The 26,027-nt window shown below is 46.7% G+C and overlaps 3 protein-coding genes across 4 annotated transcripts in view; 1 reads left to right on the top strand and 2 right to left on the bottom strand.

Annotated features, from left to right (window-relative positions):
- Positions 1 to 26,027, top strand: part of LOC132591142 (mediator of RNA polymerase II transcription subunit 22-like) — a 66,643-nt gene that overhangs the window by 7,699 nt on the left and 32,917 nt on the right. The gene's annotated exons all lie outside the window — the stretch shown is intronic.
- LOC132591445 (coiled-coil domain-containing protein 180-like) lies at positions 6,132 to 11,750 on the bottom strand. Its single transcript, XM_060270046.1, has 3 exons — positions 11,569 to 11,750; positions 6,994 to 7,169; positions 6,132 to 6,187 (listed from the first exon to the last, which is right to left on the bottom strand). The coding sequence occupies exons 1-3, from the start codon at positions 11,748 to 11,750 to the stop codon at positions 6,132 to 6,134; spliced, it is 414 nt and encodes a 137-aa protein (XP_060126029.1).
- On the bottom strand, positions 15,328 to 24,565 carry LOC132591444 (coiled-coil domain-containing protein 180-like). The gene is made up of 6 exons (XM_060270043.1): positions 24,450 to 24,565; positions 23,287 to 23,366; positions 22,919 to 23,007; positions 19,687 to 19,860; positions 16,459 to 16,574; positions 15,328 to 15,391 (listed from the first exon to the last, which is right to left on the bottom strand). The coding sequence occupies exons 1-6, from the start codon at positions 24,560 to 24,562 to the stop codon at positions 15,340 to 15,342; spliced, it is 624 nt and encodes a 207-aa protein (XP_060126026.1). The 5' UTR covers positions 24,563 to 24,565; the 3' UTR covers positions 15,328 to 15,339.

Below are 26,027 nucleotides of genomic sequence, written 5' to 3'. Positions count from 1 at the left end.
GGAAAGTGGGCTTGGGAAGGTTTGCTAAAGGGTTCTCTAAGGGAAAATGGGGTTTGGAAAGTCTCCTTAGGAAAACGTTCTAGGAAAGTGGACACACTCCGAGGAGGACTCCTATTCCCACCCACAATTTAATAGTGCCACAGCAATCTCCCTGCCTCTTGCTCTCTAGACTCAGGTCCTACTGAACGCTTGCCTACGCAATGCCAGATCGGACCTGAGGAATGCAAAGTAGGAAAAGGGAACGGGCGCACTTGCAATCTCTGGTCATGGGTCATACCTAACAAAAGGTCGCCATGGCAGAGGGGCGTCTTCACCCGGGATAGCTAAGCGAGAGAAGGAAGAGTTGCCAAGGCTCGCTATCTGGGCAAAACTCCGACGGACAACAAGCCTTGGGGAGGAAAAGGGCAGCCGCAAAACCTTCCAGCCTGGGCAGACTCCGACGGGCTTTGGGTTTTTGGCTATGAAAAATAGTAAAGAGTTTGATTGCTGTGACAATTCCCACCCCGAAAAGCCAATTTCCCTATTGATACTCACGTCGCAGCGCGCTGCCTTCTTTTCCTGAAGCTTGATCACCTCGCGACAACAGGAGAAGAAAATCTTGGAAAACAACCCCCACGGCCGTCTGGATCCTGTTTGTTTTCCCTGCGTGGTCCCGCTAAGGATCCCAGTTAGGCCAGAACTCCAGGGACAGTCGGGGAAGGGGATCCCCCCTGCAAATGGCTGGGTGCGCTTGGGCTCCCCAACCACGGCGCCCCAAGAGTACGGCTAAACGGAGTCTCCTGGCCTGGCTCGCCATATTGTTATGAAAAAATGTTCCCCAAAATGCGTTGCCTTTTAAGAAGGACAGACGCGGGTCGGAAGCTCCAAAATTTGCACTAAGTTCAGCTCGGCCGGGAAAATGACAGAGACCACACGATGCTGTCAGGAAAAACAAACTGATCCCTTTATTGCAGAATGCAAAGCTACAGCTGTAGGGTCCCTGCCTCTGGAAAGAAGGAAGGAACCCCGGGAAATGGTGAAGTCCCCCTATATACCCTCCTGTTCATGCATGGAAATCTCTGGACTAGGAGGGAGGGGGAGACAAGGGCGACGGGTGGGAGATCGGATTAGCTGGGTGCGGAGATGACTTCTCCTTTCAGATGGAGAGATGTCAATCTCTCTTCTCCTGTCGTTGATGGTGCTCCCTGTTGTTTGGCAGGAAGGGCAATCAGTCGAGATGGGTGCAGAGGTGGGGCAGTTCCTGGCGATTTCCATGGGGTGGAAGTCCGCCCGGCAGTGTTTTCCTCCAGGCCATGGAAGGGTGGGCTACGTTGAGGATGGCAATTTATTTGAATAAAGTTGTTCCAGCTAATCCCTCTATTGTCCGTGTGTCCTTGAATGGGTATAGGGTGGTAGTAGGGCAAGGTTCAGGTGGGTTGGGATCATACTGGGTTCATACAGAAAATATACCTGGAAAACATACCTAATGCAGGGATTTCTAATTAAAAGGTAGCAGTCCTGACATATACAGTTCTAAGATATAAAACAGCAATTCTAATACAGAGGCAGCGGATAGAGATTTCATGGTAAGAGAACATATAATAGGCTGTATTATTAACTTGAGTAGAAAAGTTTAACTTTGGATTTGGGCGGTTCCCCCCCCCCCCTTCTTCTGGAAACATTGTTTTGTTCTGGGCGGAGGGGAGGTGGAGAGGGGAAATGTGTGAGTTTATGCTAACTGTTGTGCATATGCAGATCCTTAAGCCTTCCTTCAGGCAGGGTCGAGTCCTAGCTGGAGGGGTGGGGAGACAGGGAAGATGGCATTGAACAGGATTCTGGGTATTGCAGCTGTCACCCCTCTCTGTTCATTAATAATGGTGTCCTGCAACCCCCCCCCCCCCAATATGATTTTATAACAGAAGCATGTGTGTTGACAATCGGTCAGCAGGTGAGTCACGTCATCTTGTTGCTGTAAGAGCTGAGGCAAGTGGCGTGCCAGTTGCTAAGCAACGCTCTGAACTCCAGACCCCTGGTGGTGAGGTCCTGAACTACAAGAACTTTTTCCTTGGAAAAGGACTGAGTTTTGCAAATGGCATTAAGTTTCACTCTATACATGAAAATATTGCTAATATTGATGTATTTGATTTGCCATTGATGAAATGTAATTTGTTATCTGTCTTGTCTTTGTTGAAAGATAGTTGCAATGTACATTCTGAGGATGTTATATGCACAATGGAGGGTGTGAAATGTACTGAGAATGGGTTTTTTATCCTTGTAATAGGTACAGGTGATAGCATCTCAGGCACAGCTGAGGTTCAGAGTGCTAGCATTAGTCTACACCACAATTGCGCCCACTTGTGGCAACAAGGTTGTGCGCATGTAAGTGAAGTGCAGAGGGTACCAGGTACAGGTAAAGGTACACCAGAGATGGGCAACATTTTGACATACTCTAAGGTTCTTGGTTGCGCTGTTTGTCAACAAGCCAAGGCTACTTTATGTGAAGGTTCCAGGTCTACCAGTGTTTCTAGTCAGGCACTTATGCTGACTCAAGTGGATTCCTGTAGACCAAGGGAAGCGCTCCGTATGGGCGGAACCCAAATTTTTCTGTCAGATGGCCACACCAGAATGAGCTTCACCATACCTCTCAAGAGTATAGGGGAGGAGTTAGGCTTGGTTAGTGAGTGGGTTCAAGCTGTGAAGCTAAAGTTTTCCTGTAAGATGTTTTGTTTACAGGCCAATCATGGATCGGAATGTGCTGAGGGCACACTGCAAGGTTTCTTTCCACAGGAAGGAAGCAAGCACAGATTGTCAGCTCCAAGGGAGCCGCAAGGCTGTGAGGTAGCTGAACAGGAAGATACGATTCTTGGAGAGACGTTGTCAGCTATAGTCATTGTCGCCAGTTTTCTGATGAAGTTCTGGCCATGCAATTCAACGGTAGGGTGTGAATCCTATTTCTTGCTGTGTAGCAAGGATCCCGAGGTTTCCTTGAGGTTGTTTGAATGGGGAGTCTTTGTAATGCAATCTGAAGACGGTCCCAAGTCCCGAAAGGTGTTTTTTGTGGGATACGAACTTTTTTCCACGTTTTGGAGGTTCGTGCGCCCAGGAAGTGATGAGTCACGGGTGATACTCAGCGACAGCATTGAGTTCTGTGAGGCACAGGTGTGGATACCGTGTTTCTCATATTATAAGACATGTCTTATATTTATTTTTTTCCTCAAAAAACACACTATGGCTTATTTTCAAGGGATGTCTTATTTTTTTCCTCCTCCTCCTGCCGCAGCCGGCATTGCTGCTGTGCCTATCACTATGTCTTATTTTCGGGGTATGGCTTATATTCCTTGAATGCTTAAAAATCCTGCTATGGCTTATTTTATGGGTATGTCTTAAAATATGAGAAACAGGGTACTTATCCACTACATCCCTGATGTGCTTACAGGTTTGGCAGGTTCTAGTTATGATGGACAGGCTGTGTCTGGTTGTGAACCAGCCAGTAGTTCAATCACAGGTACCGTTGTGCAAGGTACAGTTGGAGACAGTGGTTCAGTTGACGGACCGAATCCAGGGACTGTTGCGACAGATTCCGCTGGAGACGCGGGCTGGATGCTCAGCGCTGCCCAGAGTAATGCACAGCAGGGAGGAGTTTCAAAGCAAGAGCCTAGGAACACTCTCACACCTCCAGTGCCACGCACTGGTAGGCAAGCCAATAGGGACAGGTTGTTCCCGCGCCATGGTTCAGGAGCTCAGAGCAAGCGCAGTAGTTCGCGCAATGCATCTCCTGAAGCCAATGGTACTCAAGCAGGTTCCATCGTGACAAGGTCAGGTGGGGATGTGGATGCTAGGTTGAGAAGGTTAGAGAGGGCCACGAAATGGATATCTACTGACAGATATACAGCCACTAGTCTGTGGACTTGTATGGATCAGTGTGAGCCAGAAAGACTCGAGGAAGTTCATCAATTGCCTGAGGAGGTGACCAGGAAGTGGTACAAGGCAATGCAGATGGGGTTAGACTCCATGGAAGCACAGAAGGTGTTTTTCACAGTGGCGCGGCCCGAGGGCCAGCGCGCTGTACACAGTCGCGTGGTGTTTAGGCTTAAACCCACAGCAACTGGAGATCCTCAGTACAGGGCTAGGTTGGTAGCCAGAGGTGTCTCAATGCTAGAGGAGTTGCATTCTGAGAGTTTTGCACCCGCAGCAACTGAAGCGCTAGGATCTTTGTTATCTACAGCTGCTCAGGAAAGTTTTGTTTTTAACATCAGTGTCGCTTGTCTGAATTCACCATTGGAGAAAATGCTGTACATGCTATCTCCACAAGTGTTTAAGATCAGTAAGCCTGATGTTGTCTGGAAGTTACATACGTTTATTTATGGTTTGAAGCAGTCAGCCATAGGTTTGGATGAAGTTTTGGAAAGCATAGGTTTCCAAGAGAAATTTGCTGATAGTTGTCTTTATCTGGCAAGTTCTAGCCAGGAGCAGATTCTTGTGTTCTGTTTTGTAGATGGCATCATATGCATTGCAAATACAGAGGCACAGGTGCAATGATTTGCAAAAGAGCTTGGCAGGTGTTTTAAGCTCAAAGAACTAGGTCCAGTGAGGGTTTACCTAGGTGTCAGGATTGACAGATCTGCAGATCACAGTTTCTTGCTGAGGCAGGAAGGTGAGATTGAACAGTTGGTTGCAAAGTTCAAGAAGGCTGATAGTGCTAGTATCAGAACACCCATAGAGATTTGTTTTGTTGAGGATAGTCAGTCCGGGGAACACTCTGAGTTCCAGAGCCCCGCGATGTTCCAATCAGCTCTAGGGAGTTTGTTGAGTTTTTCTCAGGAGAGTAAACCAGTTGGTATGTTTGCTGTGAAGATGCTTAGCCAGGAGGATGCACAGCCCAGTGTGCATGCCCGGAATGGCATAAAGAGAGAGCTTAGGTATCTGGGAGATACTAAGGAGTTATGTTTTAGGCTGCCAGTTATGAGTACAGCACAGGACACGTGCTGGTCTGGCAGCAACTGGGCCAAGTTGCAGGACAGGGAGTCAGCAGCTGAGAAAGGTGTGAAGTATGGTAATGCTCTGATGGAACGGTGTTCCAAGCGCCAAAGCTTTATTACTCTTTTCTCTGCGGAGACTGAGTATGACGCTCTTTCAGAAGTCTGTGGAGCGATTCAGATTTGCCAATGTTTGGTCCAGAGGGTCAACGGGGAGTGTTGCCAACCCATCACGGTTTGGGAGGACAACCGGCTCTGTTTGATGCTTACTGAGACTGGTTGCGTTATAACCAGTGCCAAACGCGCTGACATTCGTTTTCGGAACGTTTGCCAAAGCGTCCACGCAGGATTGGCAAAGCTGAGGGATTGCCCGAGCCAGGGAAGCCTGGCAGTTGGGTTCACCAAATCTTTGAGTTTCCAGAGACATGAGGGATTCTGCAAAGGTTTGTGTCTTGCGTGAGGAAGTCTTTACGCTACCCCTGCGATGCAGGACGAGAGGGGGTGTGAGCTGAGAGGGTTAATAGCTCAGCAGTCGTTCTGTATCACGAGGGGTCTGTGATGTGTCATGTAAACAGGAAACAGGAAGTAGTACCTGTTGCTATTATGTTCTAGAATATATGACACCGTATGTTTTAATTCTGTCTGTTGTGTCGCAGTTTTCAGCCGGGATGCAGCAAAATACTCCGGGCTGTTAACCTTAATAAATCTTCTCTGTTTTAATGAACAAAGGAGTCAAAGTGAGTTATTTTCTCAGGCACGCAAGAGCACTGAAAGCTGGATAAGACTTTCGCTGCAATTAGACTGTTATCTAAACTTCAGAGGGAAATTCCTGGACCGTTTAGAAACCAGGCTTGACTTTTGAACGAGAAGGAAGCGTGCTGGGCAAGGAGTTTTTACAACGCTTCTACAACACAGCTAATAGTTGTGTTTATAGTTGTTTACCAATTGGAGTATTGGACAACAACATTCTACATTCCACACTCCTCCACCAATTCTCTGGGATTGAAGAGGCATGGGGAAAAGCTGTGTGACCCCCTCCTCCCCAACTGACTTGTCAGCCCTGGTCTCCGTCAGGAATATGTTCTCCATGTCTTGGATCTTCTGCCGGAAAGTCTTGCTGACATGGTTCTGGTCTTCTCGGAGCCTGGAGAAGGCGGCTTTTTCTTTATTCAGGGCCTACACCACACCACTGCAGTGTCGCAGTAAGCGATCGTTGTGAAATCGCAGCTCCGCTGAGAGGGGGGGGGGAGAATGCTTTAGGTTCAAGCCGGTGGGAGTTGAAAGTAAGATAAATCTGGAAAGCCTTGCAATCCATATTTCCCCAAATGCCATGGGGTGCCACTGCTCATACATGTTTGTTTGTTTGTTTGTTTGTTTGTGTGTGTGTGTGTTCAGACACCGCTGAACAAATTCCCAAAAACCCATCCTTGCCATCGCTTTTTATAAATTCAGCCTCCACAAACTTGTCAACGTTTTGAATTCGATCCTCTGCCTACCAGTTGAGGCCAGGGCAACATTGGTCGGTGGAGGGCAGGGGGACTTTCAATGGGCTTTAACCTAACAGCTGGGCACAACCATATATAGCAAATCAGCCTATATTATTTGCGGAAACTCATTATTCCCCTCCTAGAACTACAGTTTATTTATTGCATTTCTATCCCATCTTCCTCTCCAAGGAGCTTGAGTGGGTATCCATGGTTCTCCTCCTCCCCAGTTCATCCTCACAATAACCCTGTGAGGTAGATTAGGCTGAGAGGCAGTGATTGGCCCAAGGTCACCCGGCAAGCTACATGACTGAGGGGAATCTGAGCCATGGTCTCCTGGGTCCTAGTCCTCTGTCTAAGGAGTCCCCTCTTACGACTTTCAGCACTCTTAACAGCCCCCAGAATTCTTCTGGGGAAGCCATGACTGTTTAAAGTGGTATTGTAGTGCTTCAAATGTCTGGTGTGGATATGGCCTTAGTGTTAGTGGGGAGTAGGTGGGCTAGCTGAAAGAACTGTGTCACATTGGTAACAAGTAGCAGTGAAAACATCAGTACCCATTCTGACATCGTAGATATCCTTCTCAATGCGCTCCCGCCTTGGCTCATGAAGGTGAGCGCGCAGCTGCACTTCAGAGCTGATCTCTTCTTTCTTGGAGTCCACGATGACCCAGGCCTTGGACAATGTCTCAGCATACCAGTTCTCCAGGTGTTCGAAAAACTGCAGCCGGATTCTGTGATGGGGAAAGAGAAGGAAGGGAAAAGTGGGGGTATCCTTCTGCTTGCAGGAACAAACATCTCTCTCATAAGTTCACATCTCTGCTTTCTCAGTGTTCACTGTGTTGCATCATGCGATGTGGGTGAACCCCAGAGCTTCACAGGCTTCTGGCAACTCTGGCTATGCTTTGCTTCACAATTTTAAAAGTAGGAGACACGCTTTGCTCCAGGTTTATGGGAAGAACTGCCCATCCTGAGGAGCTAAGCACCCTCCCTCCACATTTTTTTTATGAGCTTCTGTGCTAAGCATTTCTGTTGCTCAAAGATGGTGAGTCAGAGATGTGATGGGAAGCTTTCTTTGTGGGTGGGCCATTTGTTACTTATATGAAAGGCCAATCCTAATGAAATATGGCTTGTATTTTGTATGTAACCTTTGGTTTGTACTCTTTCTGTATCGGGTCAGTTTGTTTTTGTAACATCTAATTCGATGTGTAGTCTTGAGAATGTATTTTATAAAGTAATGGCTGTGAATCCAATTTTTCTTTTACTTTTAAATATTTCGTATTTCTTACTGGATTCTTATTTTAACTTCATAATAAAGTCTTGGGGGGGAAATGGGGGGGGGGGAGAGAACAGCAATAATCCTTCTAAGACCACTATTGAAGGAGGTTGCAGGTTCAGAGGAACAAATACATTCAAACTTCTATCATTCCTTTCTCCCAATATACTAAAGATCCTTAGGATCAGATGCAGTAGCATGTCCAGAGGGTAGTCCACAGCCAGAAGCTCATCTTGTTTTGATTTTTATGCTGAAAGATGCCTTGAACAATCTTCTTCTTGTTCCTGTTCTTCTTGCAAAAGGCATTTACCTGGGAGGCTACGTGCCTCTGTATTAATACCGTAAGATTGCTTAAATCATATGGGGAAATTCTACCTGTGACATGGCACCCTGCAAAACATTGTAGGGTGATGACTCAGAAACGAACTTTTTCTGCTGTTGCTCCTATATTGGGAAAGGCTCTTCCCTCTGCCACACATGAAGCAGCAGCCATCAGTCGCTTCAGACATCTTACAAAGACGTGTCTCTTTACCCAGGCATTCTCCCTGGCCTATAAATCAGACCTGGATTTATGTGTTTGAAATCTACGGGATGTCTGTTTTCTGCACTTTTGTTCACACCAGTTTCTATATTGCTGTTTTTCAGGCTTTGGGCTGCATTTTCGTTTTTACTAACATACGGTATTGTTTGTTTCTAAAATGTACTTGTGCCCCGGCTTCCCAGAACTGAGACACAAGGCTGCTCACAAAAACTAAAAAAGACACAGATAAAACACACAGGAAGCTAAAAGCATATAGAAGATGATAGTCAAAAAAGTAATTAAACTATAACAGAATTAAAAACTATAACTGATGCAAAATATATATATTAAAACACTGTTGTGCTATTTAAAAGCTCTTTCTTTTAAAAGGCAGAACATATAAATTAGGGCTCTTTGCAGATGACCTAATGGTCACAACATCAGACTCCTTGAACACAGCAATCTCCCTGACCAGAGAACTCAATGCATTTGCAACGGTGTCAGGCCTACAAGTAAACTTAGCAAAATAAGAAGCCATGTGCTTCAACACCCCTCCTCACACCCAAAAAGAACTTACTAATATCACCAATATAAAACTTTGTCACACCAAGTTCAGATACCTAGGGGTACAAATAACCAAAAACCTCAACAAATTACACCTTCATAATTACAAACCCCTGTGGCGGCAAATAAACAAAGACCTAAAGAGATGGAACAATATGAATTTCATTCTCTCAGACAAAATGGCCATGATCAAAATGGTCACCCTCCCAAAACTAACCTACCTATTCCAAACCCTCCCAATTTGGATCCCAACTTCGCATATGGCAGGGAAAATTACACTCTTTTATCTTCTCACATAGAAAACCAAGAATAAGCGCCAAATATCTTCACATCCCCACCTCAGCAGGAGGATGGGGCATTCCCAGCATAGAAACATATTACAGAGCCAACCAAATATGCCATATAATCCCATAAATACTAGAAGACGAGACAAAGCAATGGATACACCTGGAGAGGGAATCAATCGAAAATATCTGTACCACAGCATATCCATTCCTCCCGAACAAACTAAGGAAAAATCCCATAACACTTAGTAGGTACACACAAACCATGCGCAAAGCATGGAAAGCAGAAACAGGCAAATTATCCCCAACCCCATCCCCACTAATCCCCTTGGTTTACCACCCATTATTCCACCATGCAGCACAAAACCTCCAGATAAAAACCTGGCAAACCAAAGGCTTATATCGCCTAGCAGACTTTTAAAACAATAACAAACCTCTGTCAACACAAGAAATACAGGATAAACTAGAAAACACCCAAATACCCTGGTTAGCACCACACCAACTACAGGGCCGTCTTAAGCATATCTGGCGCCATGGTGCGAAGGTCCCTCCGGCGCCCCCCCCCGTTTCCCAGCGCCCGCCGTGCGGTGCCCCCCTAGTGGCCCGGCGGCCTGGCACCCTGTGCCACCCAGCCTTGCCGTAGGGCCGGCCCTGACCAACTACATGCCCTCTTAAACAATCCAGCAGTAAAATCAGCAGCAACTCGGCCTCTGACAACCTTCGAAAACCACCTAACGACAAAGGGACATGGCAAAGGGATGATATCTGCAATATATAAAATACTACTACAAAATTCCACGAGTCCCCTAGACACAATCAAAAGACAATCCATATCAACTTTAAATCCATATCAACAAAACGGAAAGAACTCTGAAACTTACCTACAGGTGGTACCTAACACCAAGAAAACTAGCGCTAATATGCCCAGGAACCTCACAAAAATGCTGGAGAGGGTGCACCTTAACAGGCACATATTTCTACATGTGGTGGGAGTGCCCCAAAATTCAACTATTCTGGACAACAACCATGCGGGAAATAAGTAAAATAACCAAGCAAACATTAGAAATGACCCCAGAATTGGCCTTACTAAACATTTCCCAAGACAATAATGCCCAAGTACACTACAAAGAACTCATAACTCACTTACTCTCCGCAACCAGAAGCACCATAACCAGACACTGGAAAGACCTGTCAGGAGTAAGCATGGACCAATGGTACCAAATAGTATGGGAAACAGCCCTACTAGAAAAATTAACCAATAAGCTGAAACTGACACAGGACAAATAGAAGACGACTTCACCCTGGTATGGTTCCCCTTTATCACATACACAGCCCAACAGGTAAATGACAAAAATCCACCAACAACATACAAATCAATATGGCTAACCTGATCCAAAACACCCACCCACCCCACTCACACACGAAACAAAAACCACTACAGCCAACCACAAATGAATAACCATACCCTAGGCTGACCCCAACCTCTCTCACCACCAAAGGAACACAAGGGAACAACAGAGAACCTGCACAAGTGACGCTAACAACCCCCCCAAACGTATATTACTGTAAGTAAAATAGAAACACCGTCACCTGACCCCCCATCTCTCCCCATCTACTTCTATCCCCCTCTTTCTTCCCAATGTCTCAACAAATAAAACTGATTTGTAAACAAGTTATAAGAGACATTGCATATATTTCTGTAATTCAAGAAAATCTTTAATAAAAAATAAAAATAAATAAAAGCCCTTTCTTTAAAAGCAGTAGGCTCCGAAAAGCCTGCTGGAACAAAACAGTCTTCACCTGCTGGCGGTAGGACAACAATGAGGGAGCCAGTTTGGCCTCCCTAACGAGGTAGTTTTGAAGTCTGGGAGCAGACTTTTCAAACACCATGTACCACTCAATAGATTTTTTTTTTAAAAGCGGCATGTAAATATTTTAAATTAAAACATATAAATAAATTCCATTAAACTACAGGTTGATTGCATCTCACACAGGCTTCGCTGACACAAATACAACTTTATGTACTCAACAAAAAAAATAAAAAATAAATAAAAAGTGGATAAGGCAGCCTTGTTTGCCGAGGGTCTTTCCATTCATAGAAAGAGTTTTAAGCCCACTGACTTGCTTACTAGGCTCTGAGACCGGCATGTCAAACCTGCGGCCCTCCAGATGTTTTGGACTACAATTCCCATCTTCCCCAACCACTGGTCCTGCTAGCTAGGGATCATGGGAGTTGTAGGCCAAAACATCTGGAGGGCCGCAGGTTTGACATGCCTGTTAGAGGACAATGCCAGGGCTCTAGAAGCCCTTGCAAGATCCTGCAGGGCAGTCTGAGATCGTAGATGGCCCCAACCTCATGAGATCTCAGGGGTCGGGGTCAGTTTTGGCTTTGTGTAATTTTGCTTTTAAATACAAACCACTGGAATATAACCCACAAAGAAGATGGGATTGACCTGTAAACTAAGAGAAGAGATTGAAGTCCTACTCACTGCCTTCTCACATCCGTAAAGAAACTCTCAGAGAGGTACACTTGCTCCAGGTAGGAGGGCAGCAAATTCGCCTTCAGTTTCCCCACATAATATTTCTCAGATTTCTTGATTTTAAGCTTTGGTAAGTTCAGAGCCACCTTGTAAATGTTTCCACTGGATGTAGTGAAGAACTCAGTGTTCATTTCTATCTGGCGTGACAGTGACCTAGAGAACCTTACCTGTGGATGGGGCAAAGGGAGAAACCATTGGCATTGATTCCCAATTAAAAGCAACGTTTAAGCCAGTGGATGGCATAAGGTAAAAATTGTTTGCAGGGAGGCTAGATGATGTCATCCCACACCTTCCCAGTGCAATTCCTCATTGTTTTTCTTATCACAGTTTGTCCAGTCTTGCGGGGGAACTGGGCCTGCTGCACAAGGCCTCTTAGGCTGCCTAGGTTTAAAGAGTATAACAACTTCCCCCAAAGAAATCTTGCACTTTCCTAAGGATGATGGGGATTGCAGCTCTTTGAGGGCTAAACTACAGGATTCCAGGGACACAGGAATCATGCACTTTAAATATATGAAGAAATGTTGCAGTGCATGTGACATTTTTGTTTAGAGAAAAGGCAAGGAAGATGCTACATGATGCTTAAAATTGTGCATGGCAGTGGAATCTGATGCCTAGTAAATTGGTTAAAATGTACAAGAGAGTGTCCAAACTGTGTTGGAAACATGAAGAGATTGAGGGATATTTCAAACATATGTGGTGGCAGTGTAAATAACCCCAAAAATATTGGAAGATGGTTTATGATGAGCTCATTCCCCCAAAATTTACATTTCTGAAGAAACCAGAAGCCTTTCTATTAGCAATAATTGATGATGAGCTCCCTGCAAAGCTATATATACATATATTTAAATGCTACAGCACCAGCAAGAATAGTGTATACTAAAAGTTGGAAAGAAAAAGAAACACCAACAAAAGAACAATGACTGTATAAATTGACAGAATGTGCCGAACTTGCAAGCATGACAGCCAAAATAAAGAATCAGGGTGGAAAACAAATAAAGGGTGAATGGGAAACTTTTGGGGAGTACTTAAAAAATGATACTTAAATGAAATTACATGTAGGGGTGATTCTCTGAACAACAGTTAAATACAAAGAAGAATTAGAAAGGAAAAATTAGGGTGGGTTAATATACAGTGGAACCTCGGTTTATGAACACCTCGGTTTACGAATTTTCGGTTTACAAACGCCGTGGACCCATCTGGAACGGATTAATCCACTTTCCATTACTGTCAATGGGAAAGTTCGCTTCAGTTTATAAACGCTTCAGTTTATGAACAGACTTACGGAACCAATTGTGTTCATAAACCAAGGTACCACTGTATGGATATACAGCAGTGCCAGACATACTACAAACACCATGGAATCCTAGGCTAGGAAGTCTATATGGAAAGAATATTTGATGGTAACGTATGATATGTGTGAGGGGGAAACAGTACAGAGAGGTCGCCTTCGTGATTGAGCATTTGGTGGAAGGAGCCCGCGAATGGGTGCGTCCGTTAATCGCGTCACAAAATCGATGTATGCAAAATGTAAAATTATTTTTAGAAGCAATGAATGTGATGTATTCCAGCGATTCCCAGATGGAAGCGGTTAAAGAGGAGCTTCATCATTTAACGCAGGGGAGAATGAGCGTTCGGGAATACTGGTCTAAGTTCACCATGTTGATCCACAAGCTTGGGTGGGACTTACATTCGGACCCAGCGCAATCAGCGTTTTACCTAGGACTGCACCCAGAGGTCTAGGGGTCCAAAACCGAAAAATATGGATGAGCTCTCTAAAGCAGCTCTAGCGGTGGGAGTGAGGCAAGAATCCAGATGGAACGATAAGCAGGCAGCGCGCGCAGCACGTCCTTGGTTCCCACGCTCTCAGGAGAAGGCAGCCCCGGCGGCAGCCCAAGCCCCGCCCAATGCCCTCCCAGACCAGGAACCCATGCAGATTGATGGAGCGCGCACGCTTTTCAAACCCCCTTACCGCCGAAACGGAAGGAGGGGAGGGGCGGGAATTGCTTCCTCTGTAACGCCCTAGGCCATCTCGTCAGGAACTGCCCACACCGCAGGGAATGGCAAGGAAAGGCGGGAACAGTCATACCCCCCCAACTGAGGCGGCTCAGCCGCAGGGAAACGGGACTGCCTGGCTGCAGGAGACAAGGGGCAGCACCGGTGACTGGGGGAGGTCATCAGGGTGGGTGACAGGGTTTGGCTGTCCTCTGAAGGCCTCCCGACTCGAGGAAGGTGAAAAAGCTAGCCCCCAGACGCTTGGGACCCTTTACCGTCACGCAGCAGGTAGCGTTCAGGTTGGAGCTCCCGGATTCCATGAGGGTACACCCAGTTTTCCACAGGTCTTTGCTGTCACCCTACAGGGAAAGCACCAGGTTCAGGGAAGGCAACGAGCCCCACACTGACAGGCAAGGGGACAGGGGACCACAGCCGCTCAATGAGGCCACGGATATCCTTGATTCTCGGTGGGGAGAGGGAGGTCTGGAGTACCTCATGGCCTGGGAAGACACCCCGCCTTCTCAGAATGCATGGGTGCCGGCCACGGAGGTACAGGAGGAATTCTTAGTGGAAGAGTTCCACGCGCTGTTTCTGCACTGGCCAAAGCCATGGCACATGGAGAGGGAAGCCTCTACAGATACGTCGGGGGAGGTACCCTCAGAGGGGGATGACACACGGGTATCCCCGTGGCAATGGGAAGCCGGTTTCCAGGAGCAGGAAGAAGAGGGGTGGTTTGGCACCCATCCCAGGGCGCCTTCGCCGATCACGGACTGGGAGCAAGTGTTCACTCCCACGGGATCGGATGAGACGGACTTCCTGGGATTTCAGTCGCCACCCCAGGTAGATTCGCAGGGCTCGGGTTGGGAACGCGTTTTCACCCCAACCAGCTCGGATGCCACGGAGTTTTGGGGGTTCCAATCGTCCCCGACGCTCCCTTCCCCCTCGGGGGGGGAGGGGGAGCTGGAGGGGGGTGCATGTGAGGGGGAAACAGTACAGAGAGGTCCCTCCCATCTTGAGGAGCAGCTCTTCCACCAGCAGCGGAGCCAGCGGGGAGGGGGAAGAGTCCAGTGGGGAAGGAGGAAGTCGGAGACAGGGCTCTGGCAGGATAGCAGAGCCTCTGCTGCACGGGAGAGAGGAAGAGAGAGCGGGGAAAAGGGGGGAGAAGGAAAACATGGAAAGGAGACCCTTTTCCCCTCCGGTTCCAGAATTACGCAGGAGGAAACGCGGAAGGAGATTTGGGGTGCCCAGACTCTTATGTTGGAAGAAAACGCGGGAAGCGTCACTCCAGGGTTCTGGGTCAGACTGAGAACATGTACCCTGTACAGCTCTAGCACTGTAAATAGCCTGCACACAATAAAAGCATGAAAAGGCAACGGTTTGGAGAGTCGTTACTTTAGAGTAGTCGCAACGCTCCCTCTGTGACAATATGTAAATAGGAGTCCAGTTCCCCCACCCCAACCTGGTGGAAACTCACAAATGCTGGTGCTGTAGCATCTTCCACATCACGGACCTCAACAGCCTCTTGTATAGTAGAACTGCTCCTTTCATCGGATTTCTCCACATTGTCACTTTCCAGGACAAAACTGCCCGTCTCTGGGGATGGTTGCTCCATCGCTTTCTGGAGCAGAGCTCTCTGAATCCCCCACTACGGCAGTTTGGGATTCCTCAGCTTCTGGGTTCACCTCCACCTGCTGTTCCTCTTCCTCTTCTTGTTCTTCTTCTTTGTGCTCAGAGAAGCCCTCCTCCATTCCTTCCGATTCCTCGACGTCCTCCCCCATTTCTGCCCAAAGAGCATAAAATGAAATTATTGTGAACACAGGTGCCATCTACAGTGCTCTGAAGAGGAAAAAATTAAAGCAAGGGAGATTGCCTCATTCCTCAACCCTAGGGGGCTTACAGTTAAATTTTCACAGGTGGGGAGGGAGGGGGCAGAAGGAGAGAGCAATGAGGTAATTGTGAGTGAATAAACTTAACATGCATTTAGACTGCACATGGAAGGCTGTAATTCCTTGCATTTTTAAGATTGTAAGTGCTTTGAGACAGAGACCTTCCTCCCTTTTGTCCCTCTATGAATTGCTAGGCATATGAATACTAAAACAACAACAACAACAACAACAACAACAATCCATTGCAGCAATGAACATTCAAACATCTATGACTGATAACTTACAATTAAATTGAGTAAACATTCTGTGAACATCATTCGTTCAAGCAGAACCACTGAATCAAGAATGTTGGTTTTGGATTAGGTTTTGGATTAGGATTCTGAATTTTGATGGCAATTCTTGACAAGAAAATCTTCTTTAACTGGAGAGAGTGAGGATAGAACTAACGGCTTGCATGCTGTATACAAAGCATGTGTCCTGCTACTGCACCTCCTCAATGTGGGTGTAGACTTGGCATGTGTAACTGGCAAGCCAGCATGCCCAACTGTCAGGGATGGTGGGGTTTATAGTCCCAAACATCTGGCTGGAGAAGGCTGCTCTAAAGCTTTAAAACATGCAGCCCATGGTAGCTCACCAGACTAGGCATCCGCCCTGAAAAGTCCCAGCTCACATCTTAGAATTCCAATGCAGCCTCAGTCTCAGGCCATTCACTGTTTTGTGCATCAGAGAGCACATTGTTCTTATTGGTTAACAGGCATACCTGGGGCAGCATTTGCAGAGTTTTCTTTTAAAGCAAATTTATAGTCCCTATGGCTGTGGAGTTAAGCTTCGAAACATGAAGTGAGAAGGGCACAGCAGCTTGTTTGTCATTTCATAGGATTTATATACATACTGTACATCTATCTATCTCTAGCCCAAAGCATTTGTGCTTCCTCTGCCACCCGCACTGCTTGAAACATACCCTGCTCGAATGAAGTCCAAAACATTATAAACCTTCTCCAGCTGGGCCTTCAGTTTTTCATCAGAACTTTGGGTCCTCAGTTTGTCCACGGCCACATCCAGATTAACTTCCCTTAGCTGACCCCATATAGAAGGAAGCAGTCAGCATTAGAATGAAATAATAATAATAATAATAATAATAATAATAATAATAATAATAAATATTTATACCCCGCCCATCACCTTGCCCAAGGATGGAAGATTTGAGACTGGTGGATAGTTGGCCATATTGGACGTATCTAAAGATGGTTTTCTAAGAAGCGGTTTGATAACCGCCTCTTTCAGCGGGTCTGGGAAGGCTCCCTCACAAAGAGAAGCATTCACCACCCCGTGAAGCCCATCCTCCAGCCCTTCCTGGCTAGCTTTTATAAGCCAGGATGGGCAAGGATCAAGGAGACAGGTGGTTGGTTTCACTCATTCAAGCAGCCTGTCCACCAGTGGCGTAGCAAGGGAGGGGTGATAGGGGCGGGGCGCCCTGGGCTCCACTCTGGAGGGGCAGCACCCCCTCCCCACCTCCAGTGACAACGTGGCGCAGCTGCCATCGCGGCGCGGCCCCGCTACGCAGTGGAGCCGCCAGCAAACATCCCAGTGCCGCACGGGGATGCAGCCGCTGGGGGGGCGCAGCTTTCCCACACAGCGCCAAGGCCCGCCAGCAGCTCTGCTGTGCAGCACGCATGCGTGCAGCTGTTGTGCATGGCGAACGCGTTGCGTGCTTCCTGCTCATGCGTCGTGCATGACAACGCTGCACATGTGCGCTGTGTGAGGCAACACGACGCCCTGCCCCCGGGTGCACGCCCCCGGTGCTGCCCCGGGCTCCGAAAAGTCTTTGTCAGTGCTGTCCACATCCTCGGAGGTAACATTAATGCTGGAAGGCTTAATTACTTGGGACAGGGCAGATAAACCAGCTAAAACTTGAATTGATTCAGGCTGGAGTTTTTTTCCCACTGCTGCTCCAAGCTACTTTGGGACTGGTATGTTCGGAGGGTATAAAAATCTAAATAGTTATAAGGCAACCTTACAGTAAGCAGCAGGTTGCATTTTCTAAGATTTCACACATCTTTCAATTTCTAAAAGAATCTACCTAAGCTGATGATCTGCCAATACACAGTTGTTGTTGTTGTTGTTGTTGGGGTGGGGGGTGTGCACTGCAAATATCTGAGGACTTAAACTGGGGAGAGAAAGTGAATGGTTGTTTTTTTTAATAAAAAAGACACAGAGGCTTACAATCAGTTGTTTCTCCTAAAATAAGACATACCCATAAAATAAATCATATTTATTTTTGTCTTGTGGATTTTTTGGGGGTAGTGGTGCTAAATTGTAAAGTAAAAACCCCTTGCAGTGTAGGGGCCTACATAAATCAAAGGCCGTGCTGCGGCCTGTGGCAACCCCCCCCCCCCCAGGCAGGCCCCGACCTCCACTTGGCAATGTTGGTTCTTTGGTGGGTTTTTTTTTTTGGGTGGGGGTAGTGTTGCTAAATGGTAAAGTAAAACCCCTTGCCGTGCAGGGTCCTACATAAATCAAAGGCCGTGCTGCGGTCTGTGGCAAACCCCCCCCCGGCAGGCCCCAACCTCCACTTGGCAATGTTGGTTCTTTGGTGGGGTTTTTTGGGGTGGGGGTAGTGTTGCTAAATGGTAAAGTAAAACCCCTTGCCGTGCCCCCAAGTGTGTTGCTGTGGGTTATCCCCCTCCCTGGGCCTAGTAGAGGCCTGGCAGCCTGTCAGGGGCCTAAAACAAAGGCCTAGATAAAATGGCTGCCTTGGTGTATTTCAGTTGCTTGGTTGATGATTATGTCATTTGGTTTGTGGGTGTGGCTTAGATTTCACAGGAAGGGAGGGGGTGGAGGAGGGTACTACACCACTTGAGGGCGCTGTTTGACTTGGTGGAAAAGCAGGTCTGCACCTGGGCAGGTGTGCGATTTGAGGAATTTTTGCCCCCAACAACGCTCTAGGAGTGGCCTGGATCGTTGTGTCAAAATTTCAGGACGATCGGTCAAGCGGTTACGGAGAAAAGTGTCGAACGGAATTTCACGATTTTTACATTTATATATATATAGATTAAGTCAGCATTTTTGTGATACTGTTCCCAAAATTTGTGTTTGCTTTTGTTTATTCATTGTCTGAAATTATTAGACTGTGATTTAAAAATGTATTTATGATACTAACAGTAAGCTAGTTTGGAAAAACTTTTGTTCTGAAACATAAAGTAAATTTAAAAAACAGAAGAGAAAACAGTGCTACAAACAATAACTAATGTAGTTTAGTTAAGCTTATTTAAGAGAAAATGGGGTCACTATGCAGTTTACTTTAGAGAAAAGCTGGTAAAGCAGAGACGTGATAGAGATGCACATAATTATGTATGGTTTGGAGAAAATGTATATGGAGAGGTCTTTTCTCCCTCTTTCATAATGCTAGAACCCAGGGTTGTCTGTCCAATGAAGGCAACTTTTAGAAGAGTCAGGACAGGTAAAAGGAAGGACTTCTTCACACAGCGCACAGTTAAACTATGGGATTCACTTCCACAGGAGGCAGTGAGGGCCACCAACTAGGATGGCTTCAAAAGACGACTGGACAAATTCAAGGAGGAGGTTAAGGATATCGGTGGCAACTAGCCATGATGGCTGTCAAAGGCAGTATGGCTCTTGAATACCACCAGCTGGGAATCAGAAGTAGGGAGAGTGCTCTGCTCATGTCCTGAGTGTGGGCTTCCCATTGGGGCATCTGATTGGTTACTATGAGAAGAGGATGTTGGACTACTATGATTGGCTACTATGTTGGAAGAGGATGATGGGCCAGAAGTCAGGCTCTTCTTATGCTTTTATGTTATCAGAGTCAATGTGGAGCTATAGATATAGAGTGTCAGGCTAGGACCGGGAGACCAGGTTCAAATCCCCCACTCAGTCCCAGAGCTCACTGGGTGAGAACAGGATGCTAGACTAGGTGAACCTTCCAGCAGAGCTGTTCTTGCTTTTCTCCATAGACTAAGCCAAAGCAAAATCATGGAAAAATAAAAAATGCAGATCAAATTGTGCAAATAACTTTTGTAAATGCACATGGCTGTTTCAAGATGCAAGAGTTCATGCAGATTTGCCAACAAGCTTTCTTCTTTCTGCCCCCACCAAAATCTCTGATATGGCCTACCACATTGTATCCTCTGTCCACCCACCCCTCACTAAACCAGACCCCTGCTCTGACCTTGTTTAGATTTTCGTGCTTGTTCCGGCATTCGTTCATTTTACTGTGAAGCTCGTTTTCATGACGAACAAGGCTGCATTTGTGGTTATCAAAGAGAGTGAGAGCATCCTGGAAGTACTGGTAGATGTTCCTGCAGTTGATTTCTGTGTGCTTAACCAACTGTTCTAAGTGGTCCTGAAGAAAAATCAAGCGGAAAGAATTTGAAATTTAGGATTTTTGTTAGCAGATGCAATCAGCATTTAGCTGAGGATGGGTGGGGCCCAATTTAAATCAGCGAGGACCAATCTTATTCACAACCTCCTCTTTCCAATGAAACATCCAGTGACATAAATAAAATAGAGGAATGCATCTCAAAGGTGTCTGTTGAGGCATCTGGGTTGCATTGCCTGGACAGCCTGATAGATATGCTGGGGAGGAGCTGGTGAAGAGTATGGCCCGGGGAGAGAAGGGTGCCTAGGGAAAAGGTGTGATGTGGGAAGAACCTAGAGCAGTGATCGAAACTCCCATTGTTATAAGCGCATTTTGCAACAGGGAATGTCATTAGCGTGAGCAGTTTCTGAGCTAAGATTTCAGATTAAAATTGCAGAGTGCAAGGAAAGGACCTTTTTCTGTTTCCCCACTGCCAGATACTCTCTGAAGACTGAAGAAGAGACCCTCTTAAGAATATTAGGGGGTGGGTGGGCAAGGGAAGGACTAGACCATGTGAAAAATGAACATAATATTTTAGCTGCAGTTCATTAATTTCCAGCTTTGTATTCTTGTTATAAAAAACCCGTGCCTAAACATTCTGTTGTTGTGCCCATAACATAGGTTTAAGGTGCCATTTAGCTCCTAGCTTTCATATTTCAGTTTCTAACACTGGTCCTGAGGGCCAAATGCAGAGGCCTTGAGGGCCATATCTGACCCACAAAGAGAACTGCTACACAGACCATGGGTTCTCTCAGTCTGAGTTGCAGCAGGTTCATTTCTGCAACTCTGATCCTGCTAGGATGTGTTGCAGGAAACATATTAGGAAGAGACACTGGCAAACTTATGTCCATCTTCTCTACCTCCTGTTCAAACCGCCTGTGCAACTTTCCAACTAACTGGTAGAAATTTGGATTCACAATCCTTTCAGCCTCTTTTTCCGTGCAGATTTTCTTATCTATCAGTTTGTTCTAAAATTAGAGAGGGAGAAAGCGTTATTAGTAGCGAAGTTCATAAATATGCAGCCTTGGCTCCACTGATGTGTTTCAGTTATTATAAATTAATATTGCTTTTCCTTTACAGCAGGGCTCACGGGCCACATGAGGTCTGGTAAGTGTTGCGATTTGGCTCATGATTCCATTTCCCTATAAACCACACCCACAACCATCATAGATGACATCAGGTGTGGAGCAAGTAAAGATGTGGATGCAAAAGAATAATCAGGAGCTTAAGATACGCTGCCACTTGTTCCTTGGCAAGTGAGGTTGGCTAATCAACACTGGCAGTTAGTCACTTTTTATTTAGCAAAATTTATACACTGCTTGGTTGTAAAAACGACAATCCCCTCAAAGTAGTTTACAAAAAAAGATAAAACAACAAAATCCTATATAATAAAGTGCAAGTGTCTCTGCGTCCAGATTCCCTGTGTCCCTGTGTCCGCGCTACTGCGCATGTGCCCCACGGACACAGGGATTGGACGCAGAGACTGCACGCACACACACACACACGCTCTCCCCACCCCTCTGCCTACAGTTTACCTGCGGCCGCCAACCGCCGCTCCCGGCTGCTACCCCCGGCGACCAGCAGCCAGCGGGCGTTGCGCACATGTGCGTGCACTCTCCCCACCCCACTCCGGCCGCTCCGCTTTGACCTTTCGGTCTCCGAAGCCCCGTCTCATGCTGGAGGTGCGCAGCAAGGCGGCGGGGGAGAGAAGCGCTCCTCCCCCCCCCCCCCCGCTGCCTTGCCGTGCACCTCCAACATGGGACGGCGCTTCCTCGGCAAAGGCAAGCAGGCGGGCTGTCTGCCTGCTTGCCTTCGCCGAGGAACTGCCCGCTGCTGCTTCAGCTCAGCGGCAGCAGCACTTCCTCGGCGATGGCAAGCAGGCAGACAGCCCGCCTGCTTGCCTTCGCCAAGGAAGCCGAAGCGGCAACGGGCGCCGAGGGAAGCCGGCTTTGGCTTGGCGGCGGCGGGAAGAAGGGGAGGAATTCCTCCCCTTCTTTTTTTTAATTTTTTTATAATAATTTTTTATTAATTTTGCAAAATAAACACAGAAGATACATAATCATGTTCAACCACCCTCTTCCACCACCCCCACAAGCTCCCTCCTGCCACAAGAGAACTCCATGCGGGGCGGATAGTCGAAGGCGGACCATTTTGTAGCTGGGTTTCTCCCCTCCCCCCCCTCGATCCCACTCCTGCCACCAGTGGGGCCGAGTCACAGGGGAAGATAGGGCTGGGTATCCGCCGAGCTAGCTTCCATACACTTCTTACAAAAAAAATAGAAGATTAAAAAGAACAGAAAAAGAAAAGAAAAAAAGAAAAAGAAAGAAAGGAAAAATATATATCATAAATTCAATCCTTAATTACTTAGCATTGTTTTGGTGACTTCCCCGAATCTCTCCCTCTTGATTTTCATAATTTTTCATCACTACCGGTATTAATAGCGGTTTCATTATGAAAGTTTCAAATCAAACTTTTTACACCTCAATTCCAACAGCTGATCATTATCTTTGTACTTTAACTCTTATTTTAACTCACATAACATACATCTTCTCCCTCCCCCCTATCCCACTGAGCCCCTTCTGCCACAAAGGGCCCCATGGGTGGCAGGCATTTGAAGATGTTCCATTTTATAGCTTGGTTTTTCACAACCTCCCCCCTCCCCTCCAAGACTCCTCCCTGCCACCAAGAAGCCCCAGAGCTGAGAGAGGAAAGAGACTGCGAGCCACCAAACTATCTAAACAAATTGTCATTTCCTAATAGCTTAAAAAAAAACCACTATTATCCCCCTCCTAAAACATTTTTGTATACCAAATATCTTATTTTTCCTACCCTTGCCTAATCTTCCTCCCAAGAAAATTTTCATAGAATTAATCCCTTAACTATTTCCTTTATATTAATTTACTGTAGTAACTGTAGTAATAATAATAATAATAATAATAATAATAATAATAATAATAATAATAGATTTTCACTTATTCTCAGCTGCAGCCAGGCTGAAAAACAGAATCCACTTATTTTCAACAAAACTGATTGACCCACTAACCTTACACTCCTGCACCTTTGACAAACACTCCTGGCAAACTTTCTCGTACTGGAGGCGGATTTTCATTAAGTATTGGACATTGTGGGTATCTTGAGACAAAAATTAAAATTAACACAAGATTGGATATGGTGGTTACAAGATTGAATATGAAATATTCACATCTTTCTGTTTGTGACTGTTCTGTTCCATCTGAATAGCTTTACTTGTTTTTTATCATTATAAAGATTTCATTTTATTTCTATAATGGTATATTATATTATTGTAGCCTGCATTGAGAACTTAAAGTGAAGGGTTATAGTTAGGAAATCTGGTAAATACGTATATAAATTGCTGCTCTAAATAACCATAGCAAAACTTTTGTTCCTTACCTATCTGCTTATTTAAAGCCACCACAGATTCATACCACTCGTTTAATTCAGCCTTGGATTGCATCAAAGGCAGCATATTGCTAAAAAGGCAAGAGGCAGAGAAACACTTAGTACATAAAGCTCTCGAGGTCTTCATGACAAATCTTAAAATGCATTTGTGTCCCAGTTTTCACTGGTCACATATTAGTTATACAGCTGAGCTGAAAGTTCCACAGATAACTTTTCCAGGGGAAGCTGATGGGAGGGAGTGTGCCGTTTGGACGTAGGATAAAATCTGGAAATTTGTGGGTGGGGACTGGGGGCTCAGTGAGACAAATGGAGGTGGCAGATTTCCCCTTCTTTTCATGTAGTTTGGCTGACAGCACTCCTACTGCTGGAGTTGGGTGATACAGGGAGCCAACTGGAAAAACTGAACAATAGGTTGTATCCCATGTTTGTCCTAGAAAGCTGTGATTCCTGCATTGCAGAGGGTTGGACTACATGACCCTTGAGGATGCTTTCAACTCTACAATTCTATGATTCTATACTCACCGGGTAGGCCCACGGAAACTAATGGGTCTAAATCTGTCATGTCTTGTCTATTAACTTCAGTGGGCTTACTTTGATTATGGCTAACATTGGATACAGCCCAGGTTGTTAAGAGTTGTATCTTTGCCTTTATATGTTCAGGTGGTTGTTTCTTTTACACAAACTGACAACATGGGATGCCCTCTGCCTCCCCGGTCCCAATTTGGAGTCGTCCCCCCCTGCAGGTTGCATAAGGAAAAAGTCCTGTGCAAATTGCTGGCACGGGGGTGGGGGGTGGGGACAATATGGTTTGAGACCATAGGGGGAAGTAAAATATTAAAGTCCCTCACCTACACCCACATCTGCCAACCACCCATAATTTGACACCATCAAAACATCACTACTACAAGCCAGGGTGACTTTGTTCTGTCTCCACTGTGGGAGGTAATATGCCTCTGAATACCAGTTGCTGGTAATCATAAGGGGAAAGTTGATATTATGCTCAGGTCCTGCTTGTGAGCTTCCCACAGTGCATCTGGTTGGCTGCTTTTAGAACAGGATACTGGACTAAAAGCATCTTTGGCCTGATCCAGCAGGGTGGCTATTCTTACATTCTTAGGAATGAGAAGTTGCATTTTATTCTCCTGTTCACCTACCCCAGAGAATATAACAGTGCTGTTCTCTTCTCAGTGAGTGATTCTTGATCTTTTAGCATGCTCTCCAGCTCCACATTCACAGCAGTCGGGTGCCGTATTCTTTCACTTTCCATGAACTGTCTATAGGACATGACGAGAAAACATTAGATAAATGTGGACTTTCTTTTTTGCAAGGGATACTGTGCGATTGAAAAGCCACACCCATCTTATACTGCCCAAATCTCCTGCTCCATCATGCCTCCTTTCCCCCGAACTGCCATTTGGGGGCAACCATTCAATCAGTCTGTCTCAGTGGGAGAGATGAGAAGCAGAGTTCACTGATAGATCAGCTCTGTTAAGCACCTTCTGTCTGTGAACTATGATAGCTGGCCATTATAAAAACAACTGTTTAAGAACTGGTTCCCGAGCTTGATTTCCACTCTCTTCCCATCCTCTCTCTTTCTCCTTGTGTGTTGTGAAGCCTGAGGACAGGGACTGTCTTGTTTTAACCAATTGTATGCAAACCTGGGAACCTCTTTTGCATAAAGAACAAAGTACAAATGCTCTAAACAAAACAAAAAAATGAAATTTCAGACCTGAAACTGCCACTGCCGCCGCCGCCGCCCTGTGCTGCCTGGGGCCGACTCCCGCGTCTGCAGGGGGGCGTAGTTGGCCCCCTGCACCAGCCCCTCCCCGCCGCCGCATCATACCCTCTGTCAGCCAATAGGGCTCAGGGGGGCGGAGTCCAGCTGCAGCGGGAGAATTTCTCTTTGCTGGGCTTCCGGCGAGGCATCACGGCGCGCGCCACGGAGCTCCTGAGGGCAGCCAGCATGTTCGCGCTGCCCGAAGGGCTCCTGAGCCACTGAGACCGCCGCCGTGTGAGTGCCGGGGGTGCCTGCTGGACCCCCCCCCCCCAGCTGAACAGAGAGAGAGAGAGAGAGATCGACCCTACTGCGCAAGCGCCATTCATTTCCATGGGAGTTCGCCCTGCAAAGCCCCCTGAAATGAATGGCGGCGGCAAGAGTCCTGCCTGGTGGATCGTTTCCTGAGCCATTGAGTAAGGTTAGTGGCCGCTGGAGGCGCAGGGAGGGAGGCTTTCAGAAGCAGCCGGAGCCCACCCGGGCAGATTAACCCTTGGGCTGCTGGGTACCATCAGCTCATTCACCCGCTGCCTTTCTTCCGCTGCTTTCGAGAGAAGTCCAGCTAGGCGGCAAGGCTGGAGTTGCAGGCTGATGCAAAGGAAGGGGCTTGAGGAGCTGGGGACGGGGAAAGAGATCTCTTAGAGATCTCTGCTGGCACCAGAGAGGGATGGCTGGTCGGGCAGTTTCAGCTCACGGAGGATTGTTTTCTGTTTGAGAAGCGGGGAGGCTATTGACAGGGAAGCGAGCGCTCACTTTCCCTCTGGAGAGCTCAATAGCTGCTCTCGGGCTGGCAGCGCTTTGAAATCAATTTTAAAGAGAGGGAAAGGGGAGGAGAACAAGCGGGGATGGATGGAAAGAAGGCGGGAGGGAGGGAGGGAGAGAGAGAGAGTGAGAAGGAGGGAGGGAGGGAGGGAGGGGAGGAGGACAAGCCGGGAGCCTCTGAGGGGGAGAGCGAGAG

Source organism: Zootoca vivipara, chromosome W, assembly GCF_963506605.1.
Source record: "Zootoca vivipara chromosome W, rZooViv1.1, whole genome shotgun sequence".
Lineage (NCBI taxonomy): Eukaryota > Metazoa > Chordata > Lepidosauria > Squamata > Lacertidae > Zootoca > Zootoca vivipara.
The sequence above is the reverse complement of the archived record's forward strand: the minus strand, read 5'-3'. Positions and strand labels throughout refer to the sequence as shown.